Genomic DNA, 23,024 nt, shown 5'->3' on the forward strand with positions numbered 1-23,024 from the left:
TACCGGCGGTGGTGAAGTGGGACGTCGTCGAGGAGATGGGGATCTTCGGTAGCGTTAAGGTGGTGGCGTCAAGCTCCGCACAGACACCGGTGAGTCACTGCGGTGATTCCTCCGATGGTTTGGCCTGCTGTCAGAGTCTGAGGGCCTGGTTGTCACGTCAACGTGTCAACGTGCTGATTGCTGCCCCGTAGAAAGTGCGTGGTCGCCCATAGGACGGTGCTTCCGTGCGACAGCGATGGAGGCAGAATCGGGCGACGTGACCACGGATGCCACAGTAAAAGCAAATGGGACGTTCGCGGGGTGCGCTGATGTCAGCAGAAGAATGGTGGTTGGCCGTTTCATGCCTGATAATCGGTAGTTGGTCTGCGCCCATATTCGTCATCTACTGGGTATTACGGACGCATAGTTTGGCTTAGCCCTCGAGGACGAGGCGTGTAGTTGTAGGCATCAAGGGATCAAGGGCGTTGATAGTCGTAGCACTTAAGTCACAGGGAGGAAAGGGTTCTTGGACATTAAGTGCCGGCCGAGAAGCCGCCTCGCGTAGGTCGTGCTCTTCGCGCACTACTTGGCGTATCATGTACGTGAGATCCGATGAGGTTGGATACACGTCGACACTGGCGACATTAGTGACGTTAGACAGGCGGCCAAACTTTGGTTTAATTCACCGCGCTTTCTGTGCTTCAAACGTACGGCAGTGCTTGATAACGTCACTTACATGCTCTAAACTTTTTCTTGCGATGAGGAACTGCTAAACGTCCCCCGCGATTCCTTTTAGAAGATGACCAACCTTGTCCTTCTCTGTCGTCTAGGGTTCCAGTGCCCTGCACAACTTGAGCACTTCCTCAGTATACGTCGTGCAGGTTTTCCCAGGGACTTGCGTTCGTTGCATAAGAGTTTGCTCGGCACGCTTTTTCTTCGCTGCCGGATCCCCGAAGGACAACCTGATTTCATCGACGAACTTCCACCACGTCGTCAGGCTTTTTTCATGGTTTTCAAACGATACAGATGCGGTTCCTCTGAGAAAGAGTCCCAGATTATTGAGCTGGCTGGTGGCAGATCAGCAAGTCGTCGGCTTCGGCGAAGCTCTGCGTATTGCACCTCAGCGGTCAATGAGTCGCCGTTCATCAGGGGCGCCGTTATCGTACCCCGCACCTTTCACCAAAATCGTTACGATGAGGCATGTTAAATTAAGAGCCAATGGCGAAGGGTAGCCGTGCCGACACCGAGCTGCTTCCAAAACAGACCACTCGGTTCTACATTTCCTCTCTTAACACGTTGCCGCTTCAGCGTAGCAGTATTATGAATCGAAACGCTGCGTTCCTGTACTTTCGCTCTCACCACCTAGTTCATTATTTCGCTTCTTACTTATCAGTGTCGTCTTTGCTTTTTTAAAATCTAGGTGAGCACGAGCTCTTATGATTCTACGATCACTGCATTGAATTTCGCCAACTACGTCGACATCCTGTACAGTGCCTGGGTGGGCACACAGAATAAAGTATATTTCATTTTTAGTTTCGCCATTAGGACTTCGCCACGTCCACATACGGTTAGTCCATTTTCTGAAGAAGGTACTCAAGATCCGTAAAATATTACGTTCAGCGAACTTTTAATTTTTATTTATTTACACTCGTACTCACAGCGCCATTCAGGCATTACAGTGGGGGGGGGGGATTACACAAAAAATTTATAAATCGTACATTTCAAGAACATTGGTAGTGAAAAACTAAGGAGAAATAGCGGCATACATTGTTGTCAATACACGTGAATTACATAAAGATCCGCTAATCCAGACTAAGAGAGAAAACAAAAATGAAATTTATACTGTACAAACATAAAAAAATACAGAAACGATGTGATAAAAACTAAACACTGCATAAAATTCGACTGCAGCTGAAGACAGAATGAGATGTCAAAAAGCAGCCGCAAAAGCTTCGTTATCTATTATGCTGACCTTGTCAGCAGGCATACCATTCCATTCAGAAATATTTTTGGGGAAAAAGTGCTTTTAAAATGATTAGTTCTGCAGATATATTCTCTAACCTTGAGCTGATGATCTGTTTGTCTTGATACATAATGGGCCTGAAGAATATACTGATTACGGTATATTCCAATGTGGCCATGATATATATTGTAAAAAAGCTTCAAGCGCGAAATTGCCTTCTTTTTTCTAGGAGCTCCCATTTTAAAGTTTCCTTTGTAGCAGTAATGCTAAGGTTTATCTCATAGCTACCGATAACGTATCTTGCAGCCATGTTCTGAACTTGCTCAAGCTTGTCGCAATCGGCATTTGTGGGAGGATCCCACACCGTACACCCATACTCTAATATTGGTCTGACGTAGCTCTTGTAGAGAAGATCGCGGGCCTGCTGAGGAAACAGCTTTGTTTTACGCCGCAGGAATCCCAACACCTTACATGCCTTTGCAGTAACGTAGTCGACGTGCCTGTGCCAACACATGGATGATGTAAGAATCTGAAACAGTTTGTAATGGAGAACCAGACAGACTATGGAGTGTCGAAGCCATACGTTTTTCGTGAAATGCATATGATCAGTTTTCTGCACGTTTATTTGCATATGTTAGTAATAGATTGATTGATTGATATGTGGGGTTTAACGTCTCAAAACCACTATATGATTATGAGAGACGCCGTAGTGGAAGGGATGTTAGTAATAGCATCAGTTTTCCATTTTCGTTTAATCATTTTGTAAAAGACCGGTATCATCGACGCTTGTAACTTCCCTATGTATTATTAGATCATCAGCAAACAATCTGATGGAAAAGCAATGGTGTCTGGAAGATCATTCATGGATAATAAAAAGAGCAAGGGGCCCAATACTGAGCCCTGAGGGACACCAGAAATTACGCTAGCCATACCCGATTTTGCACCAGTTATTACTACGTACTGAGAACGCAAGGACAAGTATTCCCGAATTCATGTTATCACCTGTTCATTGATATTAAACCAACGTAGCTTACATACAAGCAGCTCGTGATCTACAAGGTCGAACGCTTTCCTGAAGTCTACAAATATCGAATCAACGCAGGAGCATTCATCCAGTGAACTACAAACTTCGTGAACAAATTCTGTTAATTGAGTTATACAAGAAAGCCCTCGTCTTAAACCATGCTGTCTTGGATTAAGAAGATTTTGATTGGTTATGTGTGTCATTACACTGCTGCACAAGACATGCTCTAATATTTTGCAGGCTATACTTGTCAGAGATATTGGTCTGTAATTGTTTACTAGTTCACGAAGACCTGATTTATACACAGGCACAACGCATTCCCCCTTCCAGTCGCATGGCAGGCTTCCCGTTCTCAATGATTACGAGTATAGAACCTTATAGTATAGAACCTATATATTGTATAGAACTTATATATGAATGGTGCACAAATTTTGAGAAAACTGCCTCTCAATTCATCCGGTCCTCCTGCTTTGCCAGGGTCTAAGTGTTCGAGAAGACACTGGATGCCGTTTTCATCAACAGCTACGTCGTCTATATCTGTCATACATCTGTTAGTAGGCGTAGGCAAAACGCTGTTTGACGAACACGACGAAAATATGGAGGAAAAAAATGTGTTAAAGCAGCCGGCCTTATCTAAATTATTTACCATTTCTTTACTGTCGTGCTAAAGCGAAGGAATGCACGCTCTATCTTTTTTATTACATTTTACCAGATTCCCGAACAACATTTTTGTTGTTTTCAATCCAGAAGGAAGATCGTTGAAAAATTGTTTTTTCGCATGATGAATTTTTGTTTGCAGAAGTTTTGTGATGGTTTCAAGTTGCCGGCAAGTCTCAGAGGTGGGTTTTTTCTTAAATTTTGTATATATCCTATTCCGTTTACCGGTAAGGCGCCGCTGCTCATCATTAAACCATGGCTTCGATTTAGTACGACGTGTAGTCTGCACCCATCACGGCACGTACTTTTCTTGTACGTCAAACATTTTTGTTTTAAAAAGGAGCCATAACTCTTGAATGCTGCAAGCACCAGCAGGGTGTTTGAAATCTGGAAAGAAAGCTTCCAGTGCAAGGCCTATATGGTTTACGTTTCTCTGGCTGTATATATACATCTTTCTTGATGCGGCTCTCTGAGTCTTTTCGTATGTTAGCTTCATTTCACACAAAATAGCTTTATGGTCGCTAATGCCAGGTACCAACAAAACCATTTTTTCCCAGTTTGGCTGATTAGTTAAATAGAAGTCTCGTGCTTATTTGCTTTACCATCTGAGTTAAGGAAAAGCTGCTAAGCATGTTCAACATTTCCTTTGCTGCTGCAGATGTATCCCTCGCACTGGAAGACTGATCATTCCACGAAAGCTCTGGAATATTAAAGTCCTCGTCTATAACAAGATATTCAGTATGGACGGTCTCTAGTGTCTTTGAAAAATTGGTCATGACAGTTGTAGAATTTGCAGGAGGCGTATAAAATGAGCACACTGATAATGTTTTTCCATTTGGCAATCTGATCTTGCACCATACATCCTCGCAAGTGCCGCCACCTAGATCAAGTGCGGAACAAGACAGCGAACTATCAACAAGTATAAGTATAAAGACCCCACCGCCATGACGATTTCTATCGTTCCTAAAGCAGTTGTAACAGCTTGGAAAGATCTCGGCGTCTCTTACGTCATCATCTAGCCATGATTCGGTTCCAAGCACAATGCTTGGTTTTACCATGCAAAGCAGGTTATGGAAATCTTCCACTTGTTTTTGATGCTACGGCAATGGACCACCAGGAAAGCTACATCTGCTATAAAGCTGCGCATGCGTCATGTCGTTTACACAACCTGGCCGCGACTTTCATCGTACACGTATATTTGCCTATTTAAAAACAGTTTATAATATTTCATATTTACGCGAACACCGTTAGAAGCATTACTTTTAGCGAATTCCCAGGGAAACTTTCTTTTCTTGCGCACTGCCTCTGAGAAATCTTCTAATATACTAATACTGGAGCCTTTTAGCTTCTTAGCGTTGGCTAAGATCGTCTGTTTGTCTTTGTACGTTGAAAACATTCCAATAAGTGGTCTAGGTTCGTTATTCTGGTACCGTCCAAGCCTGTGTGCCCGCTCAATTTTCACTGACGATAATCCTAAACCGGATACGATTTCTTGAACTTTTTTTCTCAGAAGCAGTGGGCAATTCACGACATTCACTGTCAGCGACACCATAAAATGTCAAGTTTCATCGCCTGCTGCGGTTTTCCAAGTCATCCACTTTAGCGGATAAATCCTTTACGATACTATGCGTATCTTCAGTTTTCTTTCTGCATTCTGTCACAGCTTCTTTTAAGTTTGCGAACTCGCCTATTGCACTTTCCAATGAACCTATTTGCGAGTTAAGCTCTTGTATAGCTGTGTTACTTTGATTTTGCGACGTCTCAATAGCCTGTAATTTTACCTTTTTGTCTTTCTGACCATCCATAATTTGATTTAGTGCCTCTGCCGTAGTCGAACCATGGTTTAACTCAACGTCACAACACAGAAACAAAAGCAAGAAATAAAACGCGTATCTGCGTAGTAAAACAGAGTGACGTCTAGTATAACAACACACAACACGGCATTTCGAGTCCGTGCTTAAGCTACAGGGCGTGACCGGCATCATGAATACACAAAAGATGAAACCCTCATTTGAACAACCACCGACCTCCATTGGCAGAAGAAAATGCGTGAGTGGCACGGTCATGTTGGTGCCGGCCTCACGCTTCGTTGCTGTACTGATCTAGTCCTGCTTTTATACTTGGTAGACATGGCCTTCATCCGCCCAGGTTTCGTTGATCGGCTGTTGACACTGTCCAAAGGGGTAGCCGGGCACACACCGCAGTCGTCGTCCTGGCCTCGGTCCTCGACTCTGCACCGTGTAGTCACCGATGTATTTCGCTCAGTGCTTGCGCTGTCATTACGATGATCTGCATTTGCGGCGAAAAGTAGATAACCGGCGTCAGCAAAAGAAAATGCGGGAGGGGCATGGTCATGTTGGTGCCGGCCTCACGCTCTTTAATAATCACTCTCCTCTGGCATTTTTAAAGCCGATGCCATATTCTCCCACAGCACTGTCTCCGGCCAGTTTCTTGCCTACTGTGGCAATAAAGTCGCCTATCCGAATAGTGTTTACTGTTGCATTACTTTATAACGACTGACTCTACGTCTTCATAGAGATGAACGCCCGGAAAAACGGACGGACGGACGCACCTATGAACGCATGGACGGACAGACAGGCAGACAGGCGCATGGATGGAACGGACGCAAGGACGAAAGCAAGAACGGATGGACGGACAGAAGCACAGAAGAACGCTTCACCGCAATCATCACCATTCACTTCATAGATATGTTGTGTTTTCTTTAGAGTACACAATTAGGGCACAGTGTTTCGGCATTGACCAGACAAATATTCATTTGAGTGAAGTTCAACGAACGCCTCGAAATGCAAGAGTCCGGGTCGCGTCAGCCAACGTATGTTGCAGGTGATTTAAAAACGCTAGCTCGAATTTCACGCAGCGGCCTGCTTGAACACCTTTACGTAAATTCAAGCTTTGCGAGCGTTACGTAAGAAAAAGAAATATACCAAGGCACGCAACAGCTCGAGCGTCACGATGTATTTTAAAGATGCGTGCCATCGCGGATGAACACAGCGGCACAAGTTGGAGCACCCGCAAGAGAAAACACGTTGGATAGTAGTCCTAACATATATAGATCCCGTAGCTGTTGAAATTCGAAAGCACCGCAAATAAGTTTCTCTTAGACACTTTTACTTCTTAGCGCACAATGAACACCCGTCCTAATACAATGAACACAAGTTAACTGGTCGCAGCTTATGCGCTTTAGGCATGATCAATGCTTCGCCGTATTCGCCCAACAATTATTGAACCAAGATCTATTGCAGGCCGGGCCTTCTTCCAACACCACTGACGTCACACGCGGGCGCCACTGCAACTCAGTTCAACTGCTCAACCGAATGCAAGCTCACCATGCACACTATGCTTCACCCTCCGGACTAAAGGAAAAGCTCTCCCACGCTTAACTGTGCAAAATGTTGCCTATATCTTAAAAAATTGATACACACAGCCTACATAGGCGAGCTTAGTGCTCGGATGACCCTCCTTCTCAAGCGTTCTCTCCCACCTTCTTCCAATCTCGCTCAAGTTAAACGCTGTTGGTATCAAAGTGTCAGCACTGTTGAATGTTTGCTGATTTCGAGTGGTTGCGCTCCTAATTTGACGTTTCCTGTCCACAGACGAGTTGCGCGCACCTGTTTTGCGCACTAATCAGCTATTTCTATGTGTTTGTTCCTTTGAGCGTATATGTCGGAGCTGGTTGGAGTGCATAAAAATCAAACGCAAAAAGCTGATGATTTGTGGGGTTTAACGTCCCAAAAAAACGCAAAAAGCTTCTAATTGCGAAAGAATATACAGGTGCTGCCTTCAAGGCCGTATTCTATTTTGTTGGTGTTTGGAGTAGTAACGAAAACAGTGGTAAATATACATACAAGTAGACAGTGGCTCTTAGTCCGGAGTCAGATATACGTATTACAAATAGAAACCACTGTTAGCCTAATAACGTAAAATAATGAATGACAAGGTGACGAGCGAATTCTTTCTTTTTTTCGGAAAGCGACGAAAGGCAAGAAACTTCGTACGAAAGCAATGACGAGTTTGCATCCATATGTGTGTATAGTTTTGTACGTGTTTTCAATAAAAGTTATGCGGCTAGTAATGCGTGGTGCTGTCTTCATTTATTGGTGCAGTGTTTCGTTTGTGTTTTAGCAGGTCCTGTTTTTATAAACAGGAGTTTTATGTCAAGGCACGTTTTTTATGCTGCCTCAGGTGTACGATGGACCGACGGAGGACTTCCCCCTGATCGCGACGCTATGCGGCCGCGGCCGCCTGAAATCCAATATTGTGGCCACGGGATCGGACATGCTGGTGACGTTCGTCAGCTCGCCAGCGGGTCCTCTTCTCAACACCGGCTTCCACTTCAAGGCCGACGCAGTGTTCGATGCAGGAGATGGGGAGCACGTGGCGTTCCGCAACGGCACCTGCATCATTGAGCGGAAGTTGAGTGGACCTGCTGTGTTTGCGAGCCCCAGGTAACACGTCTCTCGTTCGGCTCGTGGAAGTAAACAGTAAACATTACCTTCTTTTTGGTCATCGTACGCAATGCTTTCGATAGAACTAGGGCGGGTCAGTAGCTAATCAGCAATATATCCAAGAGGCATTGATTTAGGAATTATGCCAGGAACATTGCTCTCTTTTCCAGTGAAAGCTTCCTGCCACCACGCAATCTTGGAGGCCATGCTTCCTGGCGCGTGTTGTGACCGGCCGCCGCGTGCGACCACTCGCCTCCGTACCACTCAGTCACGTGACACTATCGTACCACTCTGTCAAACATCATCATAGCTGCTCAGAGCAAACTTTGAGAGCACTGCTGTGTTCGCAGAGGGTGGCCTCCAGAGGCGCTCGCCTACATACTGGAGGTGGAGGGTAAAATCCTAAGGTAGGGCAGCACGTCACACGCTCCAGGCATGGTTTTTCTAGGAAACATTGTTAGATCACATGTCATCTGAACGCATCATGTTTACCCGAACGATATTCTTACCGTAAAGAAAAAAGAAGAAATTTAAGGGCTTCTCTTTAAAAGCGGTGAATTTTATCGTTGCACCTGGTAACAAATGCGGCGTCAGGGGTGCCGTTGACAACCCCGCTGCGCGAGCTCGCGTCTCATGTCACGCGCAACGTGCTCGCGCCTAATGTGAACTGCCGCTCTACTTCCCCTCTCCCTCCCCTTGCAAGGTCACTGCAGGCAGCGTCTGCTAGTAAAAACCGACTGCTTGCGCAGCACAACCGTTTAATGACCAGCCCGTTTATGTATGCACTGGATCGCGTGGTCAGAATTCAGTCAAGGGCGTCTTTACGTGGCTTTCGCTTGACTTGACGCTTAGCTTGACTCGTGTGGAGCTTATGGAAGCAACAGTACCGTCAACCAGTCGTCGAGCACAACCCAGCATCAGTGTCCCACCCTTAGTTGAAGGCAGGGCTTCACCTTCATTCAATAAAGAAGAATAATAAAGGCGAAATAACAATTAAGCATTACGAAAGCAGACTCAATTAAACAACATTCACGTGATACGTATACCCCTCTGCGACGCATACACTCGAGTTCCCCCCCCCCCCCCCCGTGGAAAGATGCAGCCGGCAATTTTTTTTTTACACAAGGGCTGTTGGTGTTTAGGTTAGGTGTATGTCATAGACAGAAAATGATCATCATGAGCCAGCACGCTTCTTATTTCTGCTTACATTTATTGCCTCGTCCTTCACCGGTCTGTCCGGCAAACGGGCAACGAATTACTGGGCCAGAGAAACAAACACAGATGAAAGGAAGAAAACACGAAAGAGATAGAGAGAGGGAAATAGAAAGATAACTTCTTGGCGAAAAGAATCATAGATGCCTGACAACACTGGGGTCCAAATATCTAAAGGCGAGCATGTCGACTTTCTTCCAGTGTATACATTTTTGCTACGCGTTATTTGGTTCTCTATCGAGGAACCAATCGCGCTGTAAGGATGTCCGCATTAACGTTCTTTACTGGGTGCACTGACATGACTTTGTTCAGCTATCGCAACCCTGGATAAGCTCTGTACTCACACACAAGCGCGTAGCCTGTTCACGCACAAGCCCAATCACCAGCACACAGCCGAGGCACTTCTCCAACAGGCCCATCGTGCGCGGATCGATGCTTTAGCAAGTATCAGCACTTCTCTCGGACCCTTATAGCTGCCCTGTGAGACCCTCATAATAGCACGTTTGGCGGGGAAGGTTCTCTCTTGTAAATTCTTTGCAATCGGAAGAGGTATTTCAATGAAGGAAGCGTACGTCGCGTCTTCCGAGCAAGACGTATGATTGCGCCAGTAGTTAGAATTTTTCAGGGCTACTGTCAAGGTGCACAAGTGGTCCGCTGTTGACGACCACTTCGACTTCGCAGCTCACAAAAGCGAGGCCCTTGAAATCCTGGCTGTTGCGCTCAAGTGACCATCTCAGCGCATTTATTGGCGATTGGTTGACGTGTTACAGCCTGCCTCTCACACAAGCAGTCATATTACTTACAAACTTCGATTAAACGTCTAGCTGACATCCGAAAACGATGAGTAGCTGGACGACATCCGCGTCGAGGTTCGTATTATCGAGCAGGAGATTCATCCGGCAGGACTCACATGGCGCGTGTGGTGAAGCTTCAAACACAGCACGAAGCTTTTATAGCGAAAGCTGTATATGCTTAGGAGAAACGAACAACTGTGCGGCAGCAGTGTAACGAATGGTTTCCATTGGCTGTCCTGTCAGTTACGTCGATCTCAATGCCATAACCAAGCACGCACCCCATTGGCTGCATTGCGAGTGACTTCGTAGACGTCCATCTTGTCGCTGTTATTGCACCGAACTGGCGCATATCAGTTTCTCCTGAAACTTACATGTGCAGGCTACGGACAAGCCTACAGGATCACCAACAGTAGAAACGTGAGAGAGCTTCCATTCACCGGAACCATGGGGCAATCCAAAAGAGACTCGGGGGGGGGGGGGGGGGGCGAGCGCTGGCAGTAACTGCTACCGATGATCTCACACTCTTCATCATCATCATTACATCCTCATCATGATCAGCCTAACTACATCCACTGTAGGACAAATTCATCTCCCATGTTCCGCCCGTCAACTGAGACCTGTGGGCAGCATGTACACACGCTGCCAGCTTATACCCGCAAACTTCTTAAACAGGTACTGACACAAAAACCTTGGCCTCGCATTATTCTGCTTCAACGCCTTGCTGAGGACTTGTTAGTCATGTCACGACACATCATTTGCTGCACCACGCGACACATTGTTACGGAAAAAAAGAGACGCCGTATCGACGAGGCTTGGGATTAGGTGTATTCAAAATCAGCGGTAATGGCATGACTGGTTCACAAGCGATGGAGCGGAGACAGCCCTTCGTCTCCCTCGTCAGGCACACACGCGCATCGCCCCCTAGAATATCAATATACATGCATGTAGCATAATTCCCGGGGGCACAAGCGCCGTCTCGGCGCATCTAAATGTCAGCTTCACTAGGAGAGTTGCAGGGTTTCAAGCACGCAACAAGTACAATATCGGTAGCCTGTTGGGCACATGAAGGCGACGAGGTGGCTGGACCAATTTCATATGTTACAGGAGTAACCACACAAAGGACTCGTTATGGACCTGTGTAGCGAGTAAGCAGTTTTTCTGACAAGCCAACTTGACGAGTCGGAGGCCAGAGCAGGACCAAAGAGCCGGTCGGAAAGTGTACATCGCGGTGTCGTTGGTCATACAAACGCCGTTGCTTCTCTTGAGAAGTCAGAAGGCGAGTACGGCTGATTTCGCGTGCGTGAGAGACCCGAGTTCAATCAACTTTGTTTTCAAGGGTTTAACTGTATCTTCCAAACATCAATAAGAGCGATTCGTTTTTCAAAATACGAAAATCTTGAAACCCAATCTGCCATCAGTTTTTCCATACCATTTCGTTGTGGCCGAAGTGTCATCATGTCATCAGCTAACTTTTGTTGCCCGGACAAAAGCCCTTTCGGCAACCTTTCAGTGGTAGGGCTGAGATTCAATTCAATGTCTCCACAAATAAAAGCAAGCACATACAAAACATCATTTAGAATGCTAGCCAATCGTTGTAGGCATGGTAGGACTAAAAGACCGCGATGATCTAATTGAGCTTCAGTAGCCACTAACCTGCTTAAGAGAGAAAGGAGGGGGAAATAGAGAGGAAAGGCAGGGAGGTTAATCAATCTTGGCTCACTTGGCTACCCTACACTTGGCGTGTGGAAAAGGAAGAATAATAGAAATGAAAGAGATAGAAAAAAGAGGACTAAGAAAAAGAAGGATGAATAGTCTGCTCGAGACTACACAGCATGGTCTCACGCTGTTCTTTCACAAGCGCTCGTGAAATATGGTGGTCCTTGAGAAGTACAAGGGCGCTTCCGCGGCTTTGCGCGTATGCGAAACCGTCTGTCAAGGTCCCAGGATCTTCTTTTTTTTAACCTTCTTCAAGATATCATTATTCTAACCTGCTTAACACGGAGGAATGGCTTATGAAACCGCATGCTCATCGTCGGTCTGCTGAAAGGGTAGCCCCGTCGGTGGTGCTTTCTAAGTTGGTTCACAGAGGTCAAATGATAAGGACAATGCGTGTGCGCATGGACACCCAGAATCACAGATATCGCCCTGTCGTGAAGAGGCTGGTGCATCTTGCGCGATGCGGCGCAAGGCAGTTGACCCCCCGCCAGCGACGGTTTCTTGCAGCTGTAGTCTTGGTACGTAGAGATGCGCTCCTGCTGAATTCTTGTCTGGTAAATTCAAAGGCAAGCACTTGCACAAGACAAAAGGATGGCTTATGAGGCCAAATGCTCATCGTCTGTCCACTATGTCCACTCTTCTAGTGGGGTGCCGGCTTTGACGCCCGTTGCCAATAAAGGCTTGTACAACACACTGTATCAATGCAACATTTCATGTTGCATTTGAAAGCATGTATTCAAGACGCGTGTATTTGTGAAGCCTGGAAGCTATTTTCACCGCATTTTTAGGTAGAAAAGGTGTTTTCCACTGTTTTCACAAACAGCGACGTGGTCGTGTAGTAGATCATCCACTTGTCAGGCAAATGACCCAGATTCAATCACCACTTAAACCCAAACAACCCTGGTTTGGCCCCTACCCTGTTCCTAAGTTTTGTATCGAATTTCATTTGCATCAATCAGTTTTTGGTAACGTGTAAGATGATGATTTTTCACTCACAACCAACGACGCCGACGCTGACGCCGACGACAATGCCTGAATTTTCGGGAAACGAGATTTTTAACACTATCGCGTTAAAAGTTCTTGGAACAGAGAAATCTGGAAAGCGACCGAGCAGCGGCGTGAAGAATTACGGGAGCAAAGACAGGCAAAAAAAGAGAAGCGACCACAAGTATAAGTCAACCTAATATGGCAGAAATATTTAGAGAAAAAAAAAACTTTTGTGCAGAAATTGGTTCAGACAGGACTTGAAGGTGAAAGTGAACGTTGGATGACAGAGACTTGCACAAAGAGAAGGTCGTCGCGCCTTGAATATTTTGGGGCAACCTAAAAGCACTAAGTATAAATTCTGTCACAATGCAACAACTAATGGTAGATAAAGGAAAAAATAACTTGGAAGGGTACAAAGCACTAGGTTAAATCTGAAAGGTAACTCAATATTTGTTTCAAAAGGTCATCCAGAAGACTTTCTTGTGAAGTAAAAGTATGAAAAAGCGTGCAACTGAGGAAGCGGTACACGATTGGAAGAAAACCGCAGGAACAATTTCAATGTGGACTACTCCGGGCTTAGATGTCGTTCCCAACCGCCTCATTAACGAACTAGGACATACTAATAAAGAAGCACTGCTTAGAAAAGTAATTTTAAGAGAAAGAAATGCCACACACTTGATGGAGAAGTAGAATGAACTTAATCTGTCAAGGAAAGATAGAAATGGTTAACACTCACTCGTATAGACCGCTAACCATTACATCTGTGCTATACAGGTTGGAAACTTGCAAAGAGCTTAATTACATTTTGCGAGAACTTCAGAATAAATTCTCAATAAACAGGTGGTTAGACGATAGCCTGTTTGTTCCCACTAAGTGTATAAAAGTATCTAAAATAAAAAAACAGGCCCTGAAAAGTAGCTTATTTGGACATCACTGGGGGATACGACAATGTCAAACAGGAAATTTTGTGGGATATATTGAAGAAAGTGCGCATAGGTGACGACGGCATAGGTGACGAGGTATACAGACGACGGTATCAGTGTGAGATACCGAGAAAATAGTTTGCTTAGATTGGGAGGAATAGGTTGCAATGACAACGTTGAAATTAGCAAGGGGTTTAGACAGCGATGTCCTTTGGCCCCGCTGGTATTCATGCTGTACATGGTCAGGAAAAAAAAGCGCTAGGAGGTAGCAACGTTGGGGTTCAATCTGTCACATGAACAGGACAAACAGGCTGGCACGATGGTTAAGCAAGAGCTTGCAGGTATAATTTATGCAGACAATATTGCGGACAATCAAGGCCATATACAGTGACTGGAAGATATATGTGGAAGTGAAGGTGAGGCTCTATGAATATGATTAAGTGCAACGTAATGTGGATTGATGGTGTTCAATTATCACAAAGATTAGGTGGTCTCAATACAGGGCCAAAAAATACCGCGGGTAAGCTAATACAAGTACCTTCGATTATGGGTAATAGAGAGAGATAGATTTAGGGAGGTACAGAAAAATCTTTGGCAGCAAAGAAAAATAGGATTGCTGCAATTATAAAGCACAGAGCGTTAAAGGTATACAATAGGTACGAAGTGCTTCGAGGTCTGTGGAAAGTGGCGATGGTCTACACTGGGGAACTCAGGGGTGTGATTGAAGTCAGAGGTGCAATCAAGAATGGGTACAAATCAAAGGACTGTGGGACGCCTCACGTTGGGCCCTCACGGGAAGACGACGAATGAGGCTGCAGAGAGGGTTATGGAATGGACAGGCTTTGAGGTAAGGGAAGCTCAGAGCAAAATGAGATTTTAAGAGAGGTCTACTAAAATGAAAGGGAGTAGATAGGCAGGGAAAGTGTTCAGGTATATATAGTGCAACAGAATGGACACAAATTGGAGAAAAAGAACTGGGAGGCTCACCAGTAGATATTCGGCTTGCAGTGTAGGCAACATGTCCACAAGGAGCATTAGGCCGAAATTCCGAGGAAGCGGAGCATATATTGAACGACAGCAATGGAAAAGGAGCCGGCTTTCAGTAACTACCAAATGAGTGAAAACAAAATAAGGAAGAAGAGGATTTATGATAATTGAAGGGGAAATGCTTTCGCAGTCGAAACGAGGTCTGCTTGCTTTAGAATGCATAGTCACAAAGCAAAATTCAATACAGTAAAAGTACAATCTACATGCTGTGGAGCACTTAAGGAAACCGTGGAACAAGTTCTGATTTAATGCAGCCATATCCACCCAGGTATACGTGTGGATACAAGTCTATATGAGGCTTTCAGTTTCAAAAAGATACATGGAAAGCTGAACACGTCCGCGATATAAGCAAGTGAGATATGTTTAGAGTGTTTGGAGGCTGAAAAGTAAAAATATCTGACAGACATATTGGCAAATTAGGGTTAATCTGCCTGAAAAGGCAGAAAGATGGAACACAAATTCATATTTTTTGTTAAAGATCGATTTATTCAAAGTGGTTAAAGCATTTGGCTAACATGCAAAACCACGGCATATCCATGGAGTGAATGATGATGAGCGGGGCGAAGCATCCATCCGTTCGTTCATCCGTTCGCTCGTTCGTCCGTGTGTTCATCCGTCCGTGTGTTCGTCCGTCCGTGCATGCGCCGTTGCACCCGATCGCATTCGAGAATGCAAACGGCACGTGGGTAATACCGACGAGACGCCAGCCAAGGAAGCCGAACACGAGTGTCTTCAACGCGTCCGCCGCTCTGCTTTGTCCATCCCCAAACAACGATTCACATGTACGGCGAATATCTCCCAGTGACAGAGAGGCACTCGTTTTCCGCGTACTCAGGCACAGGCGGTGCAGCAGCCTATCGATTAATAGTGGTACAGTGCCATCTAGAATATCCTCACTAAACTTAAGTTTGTATTTATTTATATGAGACAGCTCCGTGTATTATACTGCTTGAGAGATGCTGCATTTTTTCTTTCTACTTTCTTCTCTCGGTTACGTTTGACGCATGACAAGGTTAGTATAAAAGAAGCTTCTCCCCAAAAATTGGCAGATCACACGTACAGTGGGCATCGACGATACGCGAAGCACAAATGCTAGGTCACTTTAAAAATCAGCTCGACGTTGTGAGGTGGACGGAAGTAATACACAGCAAAAACAAGTAGAAATCTTATGCGCAGCTAGATAAAATGTTATCTAGATAAGATACAAGTATGCTGTTCACGCTTGCGTAACAACGGCGCAACTGAAGTTTGCCATAGGAGCACCGGTCAGCAGTGAAGGCCTGTAAATTTTCTGTACATGGCTTCCATATTACGATTATCATGCATGCGTTTGGCATTTCTGTTCGTCTTCCATTCCCGTCGCATAAAGCCAAATTAAGTATACGCGAAGTTATCGAAACGGCCGCGAGCGTAGCATGCACTCATGTTTCCCATGACACGCATATCACGATTATCATGTTTGGACGTGTCATATACATTCATCGTACATTCACGTCCCGCAATACCTAATTTTGTATATGTGAAGCTAGCTAAATTGCCACCAACTTATCATGAGCGTGGTATGTAGTCATGTTCTTAGATTACACGCATATCCTGATTATCATGTTTGCCCTAGTCTTCGTCGTCCATTTACATCAGGTAACACCAAATTTGGTATATGTTAAGCTAGTGAAACGGCCACTAGCGCACTGTGAGCGAAGCATGTAGTCATGCTTTAAATGACACCTATGCCATAATAATCATGTTTGCTACAGTCAGATACCTTCATCATTCATTCACGTCACGTAATATCAAGTTTGGTATGTGGAAAGCTAGCGAAACAACCGCGTGTGCACCTTGACCGTGGCGTGTATTCATGACTTACGTGACATGCATGTCATAAATTCCCCATTAGAGCCTGTCACTTATGTTCGCCATGAGTCATGTGGCTCATGTCATACCTACAAGTCTTGCAATATGTCATGTGAGCTAAACCACAGCAATAGCAGCAAGACCATCACATCTAAATCATGATACTCTTCACATATGTGTCATGATTTTCATATTATGACAAGTTACTTATGCTTGTCATACAGTAATCTTATGCTGTGCCAATTTTGGTATAGATCCCATTTTCGAAATGGCCAATAGAGCTAAAAGTCGTAGCTGGATAGATAGATAGATAGATAGATAGATAGATAGATAGATAGATAGATAGATAGATAGATAGATAGATAGATAGATAGATAGATAGATAGATAGATAGATAGATAGATAGATAGATAGATAGATAGATAGATAGATAGATAGATAGATAGATAGATAGATAGATAGATAGATAGATAGATAGATAGATAGATAGATAGATAGATAGATAGATAGAATCAAAGTTGGCGAAGTTCACTAAGAAATGCTCCGAATTTAACACCGATTTTCGGATATGCGAAGCTCTCGAAACGGCCGGGAGCGCATCATGGGCGTGGTATGTGGTTATGTTTTACATGACACGCCCATCACGGTTATCATATTTGAAAGTGTCATTTACATTGTCGTCCATTCAAGTCACGTAATACCAAATTTCGTATAGGCAAAGCTAGCGAAACGGCCACGAGCTCATCATGAGTGTGGTACGTAGTCTATTTCTTACATGACACGCATATCGGCGAGACATGATTATCATGTTTTCACCAGTAATGTCTTTGTTATTCATTCATGTCCCGTAGCATCAAATTCGGTATGTGCGAAGCTGGCGAAACGACCGCGAGCGCACCATGAGCGTGGTGTGTAGTCGTAACTTACATGACATGCATGTCTTGATTTCCACGTTAGGGTCTGTTACATTTCCGCCATGCAGTCGTGTCATACCATACTCTGTTTGCAATATATCGCGTGAACGAAAGTACCGCAAGAGCATCGATCACCATGAAACGTAAACCACGACATTCATAACGTATATGTCCTACTTTTCATGCTGTCACTAATCATTTGTGTGATACAGTCATCTCATGCCATACTTATTTATAATATAAATCTTTATCGAAATGACCACGATCGTTAAAAGTCGTAGGCGACTAGACACATGGATAGATCAATTAGGCCCAAGTCGCCGAAAATACATAGATAGATACACAGATACATACATAGATAAATACATAGATAGAAATACATAGATAGATACGGTCAATGTCGCCAAAGTTTGGCGACTGTGTTCGCTTTTAAAGGAAACATTTCTTTTCGTTTTTTTTTCTTGCGAGCCTGGTGACACACAAGGCACCACCCCGTTATAACAGGGACGCTAACGGCATCCATCTATTTTGATTGAATCGATGACGCGTTGCTCTGAAAAAACTATACTTTCGTAAAGTGTGGCCGCTCTGGCTTTTTCGCGGCCAAGTACGAAATGGTCTAAACAACTGCTAGACGGCATAACCATGGTCACTTCTACACGTTTGTAAGAACATTTGATTGCCACCTCCGGAGTCGAACTGAGACCCAAACTTAATTGGCAATAAAGTTTAAAAAATGCATTGATTTGTGTCTCTTTCGGCTTCTATTCGTTTGCAGATGAGCACAGTTAATGCGCTACCACAAAAATCAGTAAGGTCTGAGTAGGCAGTGTTGTCTTTCTGCATTTGTTTTGCACCAAGGATACATATTCACGTGGATCACGGAGCATTGAGGTGGGTAGATATGTAACTCCATCATGGAAACATGTGTGTGAAGCCTGATGGTGAAGACACTTGCTTTCGGAGCATGAAGGTAGATGTTCGAATCCTAGCTTCAGAAAGAAATTTTTCTCGTCTTAAATATTTATGCTGAAGACATGTCAGCCGCCTCTGGCGCTGAAAGCAGCGCAGTAGCTCAGCCGCAGAGCCCTAGAGGAGTGTCCACACTCTACGTAAGTATGTTTCTCTGGGTCATTCTCGTTTATTTGAAACCTCTCACTCTAACGCCCCGGCACTAATTTCCCCGTATACTATCATTGAAGCAGAAGCTGCGGCAAACGGATGTGCCATGAGGGCGGGATGCTGCAGCCAAGCATCCGAAGCGATCGCTATCCGAGGTCAGTGGTGCCGATGCTCGCTTCAAGCGGGACTTTCTGTATTGCATCTGCAGTCACAGCTGCAAGTTTTGCGACCAAAACGCAACTGAAATGACGCGTGAACGAAAGCCGCATCTCGCTACCATTTACGCGTGATACATTACGCAGTATGTATACCTTGTGTTGCACGTCTTGACTTGACGATTTATTAAGCACAATGTACTGAGGATTCACGGTTTACCGATGTACCTCCGGAGCTTCGGCCCATCATCTTCGTTCACTCCGTGGATATGCTGTGATTTTTTTTTTCGTGAAAAGCTTGGGTTAGAGGTAGCTGGTTCACACTACTCATTTTGAGAGGGTTGTGGAAGAGCACAGGGAAAAAGAAAGACAGTAGAGGCAAAGTCGCTGACAAACAACTGATCTTTTATGGCTGTCACCTGTGCATACATATGTGCCAAATAAGTGTTGGAAATTGTATGCGGTGCCAACATAAAGATGAAGAACGAGAGTAGAGGGGTTGACGCAGAACGAGGGTTCTGAAGTAAGACGGTAAGTCGGGCCAGTTGGTTAGGATCCATCGTGAACTTTCTTACAGCGCAACACCAGAAAAAATACAGGACAGGAAAGGAGTAGAACAGAAAGAAAAGACGGCGCTGACCCGGCTTGCCTGGCAGCTATGATTGCCGTGTGCGTGTGCAAAGCCAGAGTTGCTTCATGGCACGTCAGACAAGGAATTTGTCCGGCTGAGGTGCAGGTGCTGTGTGGTTGGCTGAAGTTTTCGGATGGACATTCGCGAAGGATCTGCAAAATTCTCAAGTCTGAATGGTGGCGACAAGTTAGGATGCTCAAGGACCTACTTCGTATTGCATGTTCGAGTTATCTGGATCACAACCCTGGTTTACGCCGGTACAGACAGTGGTGCGACACGGCCGAATCCACCAGCGAGTTCCTCTGGCGCATTGTACGTCCGACGCTTCCGGTGAAGAAGAAAGCAAAGTTGGTACAGGGCCATGTGCTTAACCTTAGCGCAACGCCAATACCGGAGGAACATGAGAGGGTGCTGGGACTCGGCCCGAAGTACTGCTTCGAGCCTCGCCTGAATCCCTTTGAAAAGGTAGCCACAGCGAGGAAGGTCTCAAGGTGTGCCAAGGAAGATGAACGTTCAAGGTGTGTTTCGGACTGTGTTGATACCATTGCCAGAACGGGAAAGGCGCGGGGGGGCACGGACTCACTAAGGCCACTAGTTGATTTTCTTTGTGAAAACAAACTGCATGTACTAGTAGCCGACAAAGAGGGATACTTTGCCATTATGAATTCTGAAGCGTATTCACAGAAGAGCGAGGCCGCAGTTAAGAAAAATTTCAGGCGTGTCAGTGTTAAGACCACAGAAGTAAAACACCGAGCGCTTTCCTTGTTAGAAGGAATGAATCTGCAACGTTTGGCAGCCAGCGTAAAGAGGGCGAAAACCTGGAGTTAGAAGTTTTCTTTACGGTGAAATCGCACAAGAAAGACATGCCTTTCCGGGCCATAGTCTCGGAAAAAGGTACCTGGCAGTTAGATATTTCACGTTTTCTGCAAAAGAACCTAGCTTGCCTGAATATTGTTGACCCTTTCCGCATACCGAATTCAGATTCTGTGTGCGAGTACCTCAAAAATAACTCGATGAGCCTACGTAGTGCCTTCAGTGTTGACGTGGAAAATTTATATTATTCCCTTCCGCATTGCCAGGTTATGAAATGCGTAAAATCCTGCATTGTGTTTGCAACGATGAACAATCTTTCATCGATGGTTGCGGTATTTCTTTAGAATCATTTCTTGAACTTTTGTCATTTTACCTTGAAAGTACCTTTGTGTCGTGGCGGGGGGATCTTTATGTACAAAAGTCTGGTGTCTGCATAGGGTCCAGCGTGGCCCCTATTATTAGTGACATTATTTTAGGCTACATCGACAGGCAGCTGGAAGGTCACCTTAGTAAGTGCTGCAGTGCTGTTTTTCGTTACGTCGATGATTTTGTAATTTTTTCCCACAATGAAATTCACCATAAGGACATTGACCACATTCTTAAATTGTTCAGTCAGCATGGTATAGGCCTCACCTTCACCCACGAAGTCAGTAAGGATTACGAGCTACATTTTCTTGACCTAAAGCTAACTTTTGGTAAAGATCATTTGTGTTGGAAATATGAGCCAAGATCAGTCAAGCCTATCTTAAACTACAAGTCTGGCCATTCTAAGATTGTGAAGAGAGCGATTGCAAAGACAATTTTAAATGCGTCGCTCAGGAAATCCTGTGTGCACGTGTCGAATACTGCTTTTAATAACCAGGTAAAACGCTTAGTAAATGCTGGGTATCCCGACAAGGTGATTTCGTCTGTGTGTGAGTCTATGGTTCGGAGCGTTAAGCTCGTGAAACGCAGAGGAGCTCAAGAAAATTCTGATGGAAAAAGAAAAAGAGCAGTTTTTCCTTATGTACACAAATTGGCGCATGGGTTGAAAAATGTAGGCTCAAGGTATGGTGTCGACGTTCTTTTTTCCGCCAAACATAAGGTAGGTCGCATTTGCCCGATGGTTGATAATGCGCTGAGGAACAAACAGGCCAAAGGGAGATGCGCCGTGAATCATAAAAACAAGTACATCGCATGCGTAAAGAAAGCTGTGTATTTAACTCCATTATCGTGTGGCAGGGAGTACGTGGGACAAACAAAACGATGTGTGAATGTTCGTTTAAGAGAGCATGAGTTATCTCTTCAAGGGATCGCGCGACTTCATCTGCCGGAACATTGCAGGTCATGCGGTTGTCGTCCCATTTTTGAGAGAACCACCATCATCTTCAAACATCCTAACCAGATAACTAGAGAAATCGCTGAGGCATATCATATAAAGATTAGGGGTAGCAAGTGCGTTAGTGAACCATCCGTCACACTGCATGAAAAAGAAATAAGTTATTTAGGCCAAGCTTGTTTATTGCCATGAGTGTGATAACGCTACCTCGGTGCACCTCGTATTCAGCGCATGTTGTGGTGTAGGCTGCCGGGACCTATATATATTGCCAATATTTTTCACCTCGTTTTTTCCAATAAACAACAGTTGTGAGTCAGCGCCGTCTTTTCTTTCTGTTCTACTCCTTCCCTGTCCTGTATTTTTTCTGGTGTTGCGCTGTAAGAAAGTTCACGAGGGTTCTGAGTTTGGGTATGTTCGAAGAAAAGAAGAGGTCGACGGTGGGCTTCGCAATGGAGATGGCGGCTCGTCCTCTCTTCAACATTTTTGCTGCTGTGAAACCTGACAGAAAGGACCTTTAGGTGTGAGACAGGGCAGACTTTCACGATTTCTTGACTGCATATGCAGTGTGGAAGACGTTTCTTCAAGCCACCATTGGATAAATATACATGTGCGAGGCCTAACCTGCCCGTGACCTAAACCGTGGTGCGTGACATGTCGACGATGCTCGGAGCTGCATGATGCGATGCTTTGTGACGGATAGTACGGTGACGCCTTGTTCGCCTTATTTCGTGACCGGCCAGTGATTTGTTACCCGACACTGGACCACATCACGGATGCCCTAATCTAAAAGCATAGTTGCCTTCGAAAGGCCGTCCTGGAAGCCATCGCCAGCATCGAAAGTCTCCTGCATCTAGAATGCCCCCAAGTGAGTTGCAGCATATTCATCACGTTTTCACAGACCAGTTAGAAATTCAAAAATAAATTGATAAAGAGATGGAAGACACGATTGGCATTGGTCACATAGAAGCAGAAATGGAGGATGCCTACGTTTACGTGCGTAAAATTATTCGAGAAAAAGTCAAAACTCAGCATAAGATTGAAGATGCACGAAAGGCTCAACAGGCTCACTTCGACAATATAAAGGAAAATATCAGAGCAACAGTGCAAGCATTAGTACTCTTTTTGCCTGTGGCACAATTATCTATCCAATGCATTATGAATTGCGTAATTTTCACACAGAAGGTTAACGGCTCAACACCACGACAGATAGAAGAATGTGTTTGACGCAGACAAACTTACGATAACGCTACAAAGATTACAACACGGAAGACCACTTACGAAAAAGAGTCCGAGCTTCTAAAAACCTATTCGATGACTTAGAGCCCTCGTAAACGCTCAATACCCGTCAAGTTAACAAGAAAGTGGCCACTCGGGTGTGTGCGGGCAAAGATACTACTACTATCGGGTGGTGGGGTGTCTTTGAAAATTCAGGATTCCTTGCGCCAAACACCG

General features: G+C 44.9%; 1 protein-coding gene across 1 annotated transcript in view; it reads left to right on the top strand.

Annotated features, from left to right (window-relative positions):
* LOC119166645 (dorsal-ventral patterning protein tolloid) overlaps positions 1-23,024 on the top strand; it is a 469,222-nt gene that overhangs the window by 431,524 nt on the left and 14,674 nt on the right. Inside the window, exon 5 of the mRNA XM_037417961.2 lies at positions 7,827-8,089. Within this exon, the coding sequence (XP_037273858.1) occupies positions 7,827-8,089 (263 nt within the window). The remainder of the gene's footprint in view (positions 1-7,826; positions 8,090-23,024) is intronic.

The sequence above is a fragment of the Rhipicephalus microplus genome, unplaced genomic scaffold (assembly GCF_043290135.1).
Source record: "Rhipicephalus microplus isolate Deutch F79 unplaced genomic scaffold, USDA_Rmic scaffold_16, whole genome shotgun sequence".
NCBI classification, from domain to species: Eukaryota; Metazoa; Arthropoda; class Arachnida; order Ixodida; family Ixodidae; genus Rhipicephalus; species Rhipicephalus microplus.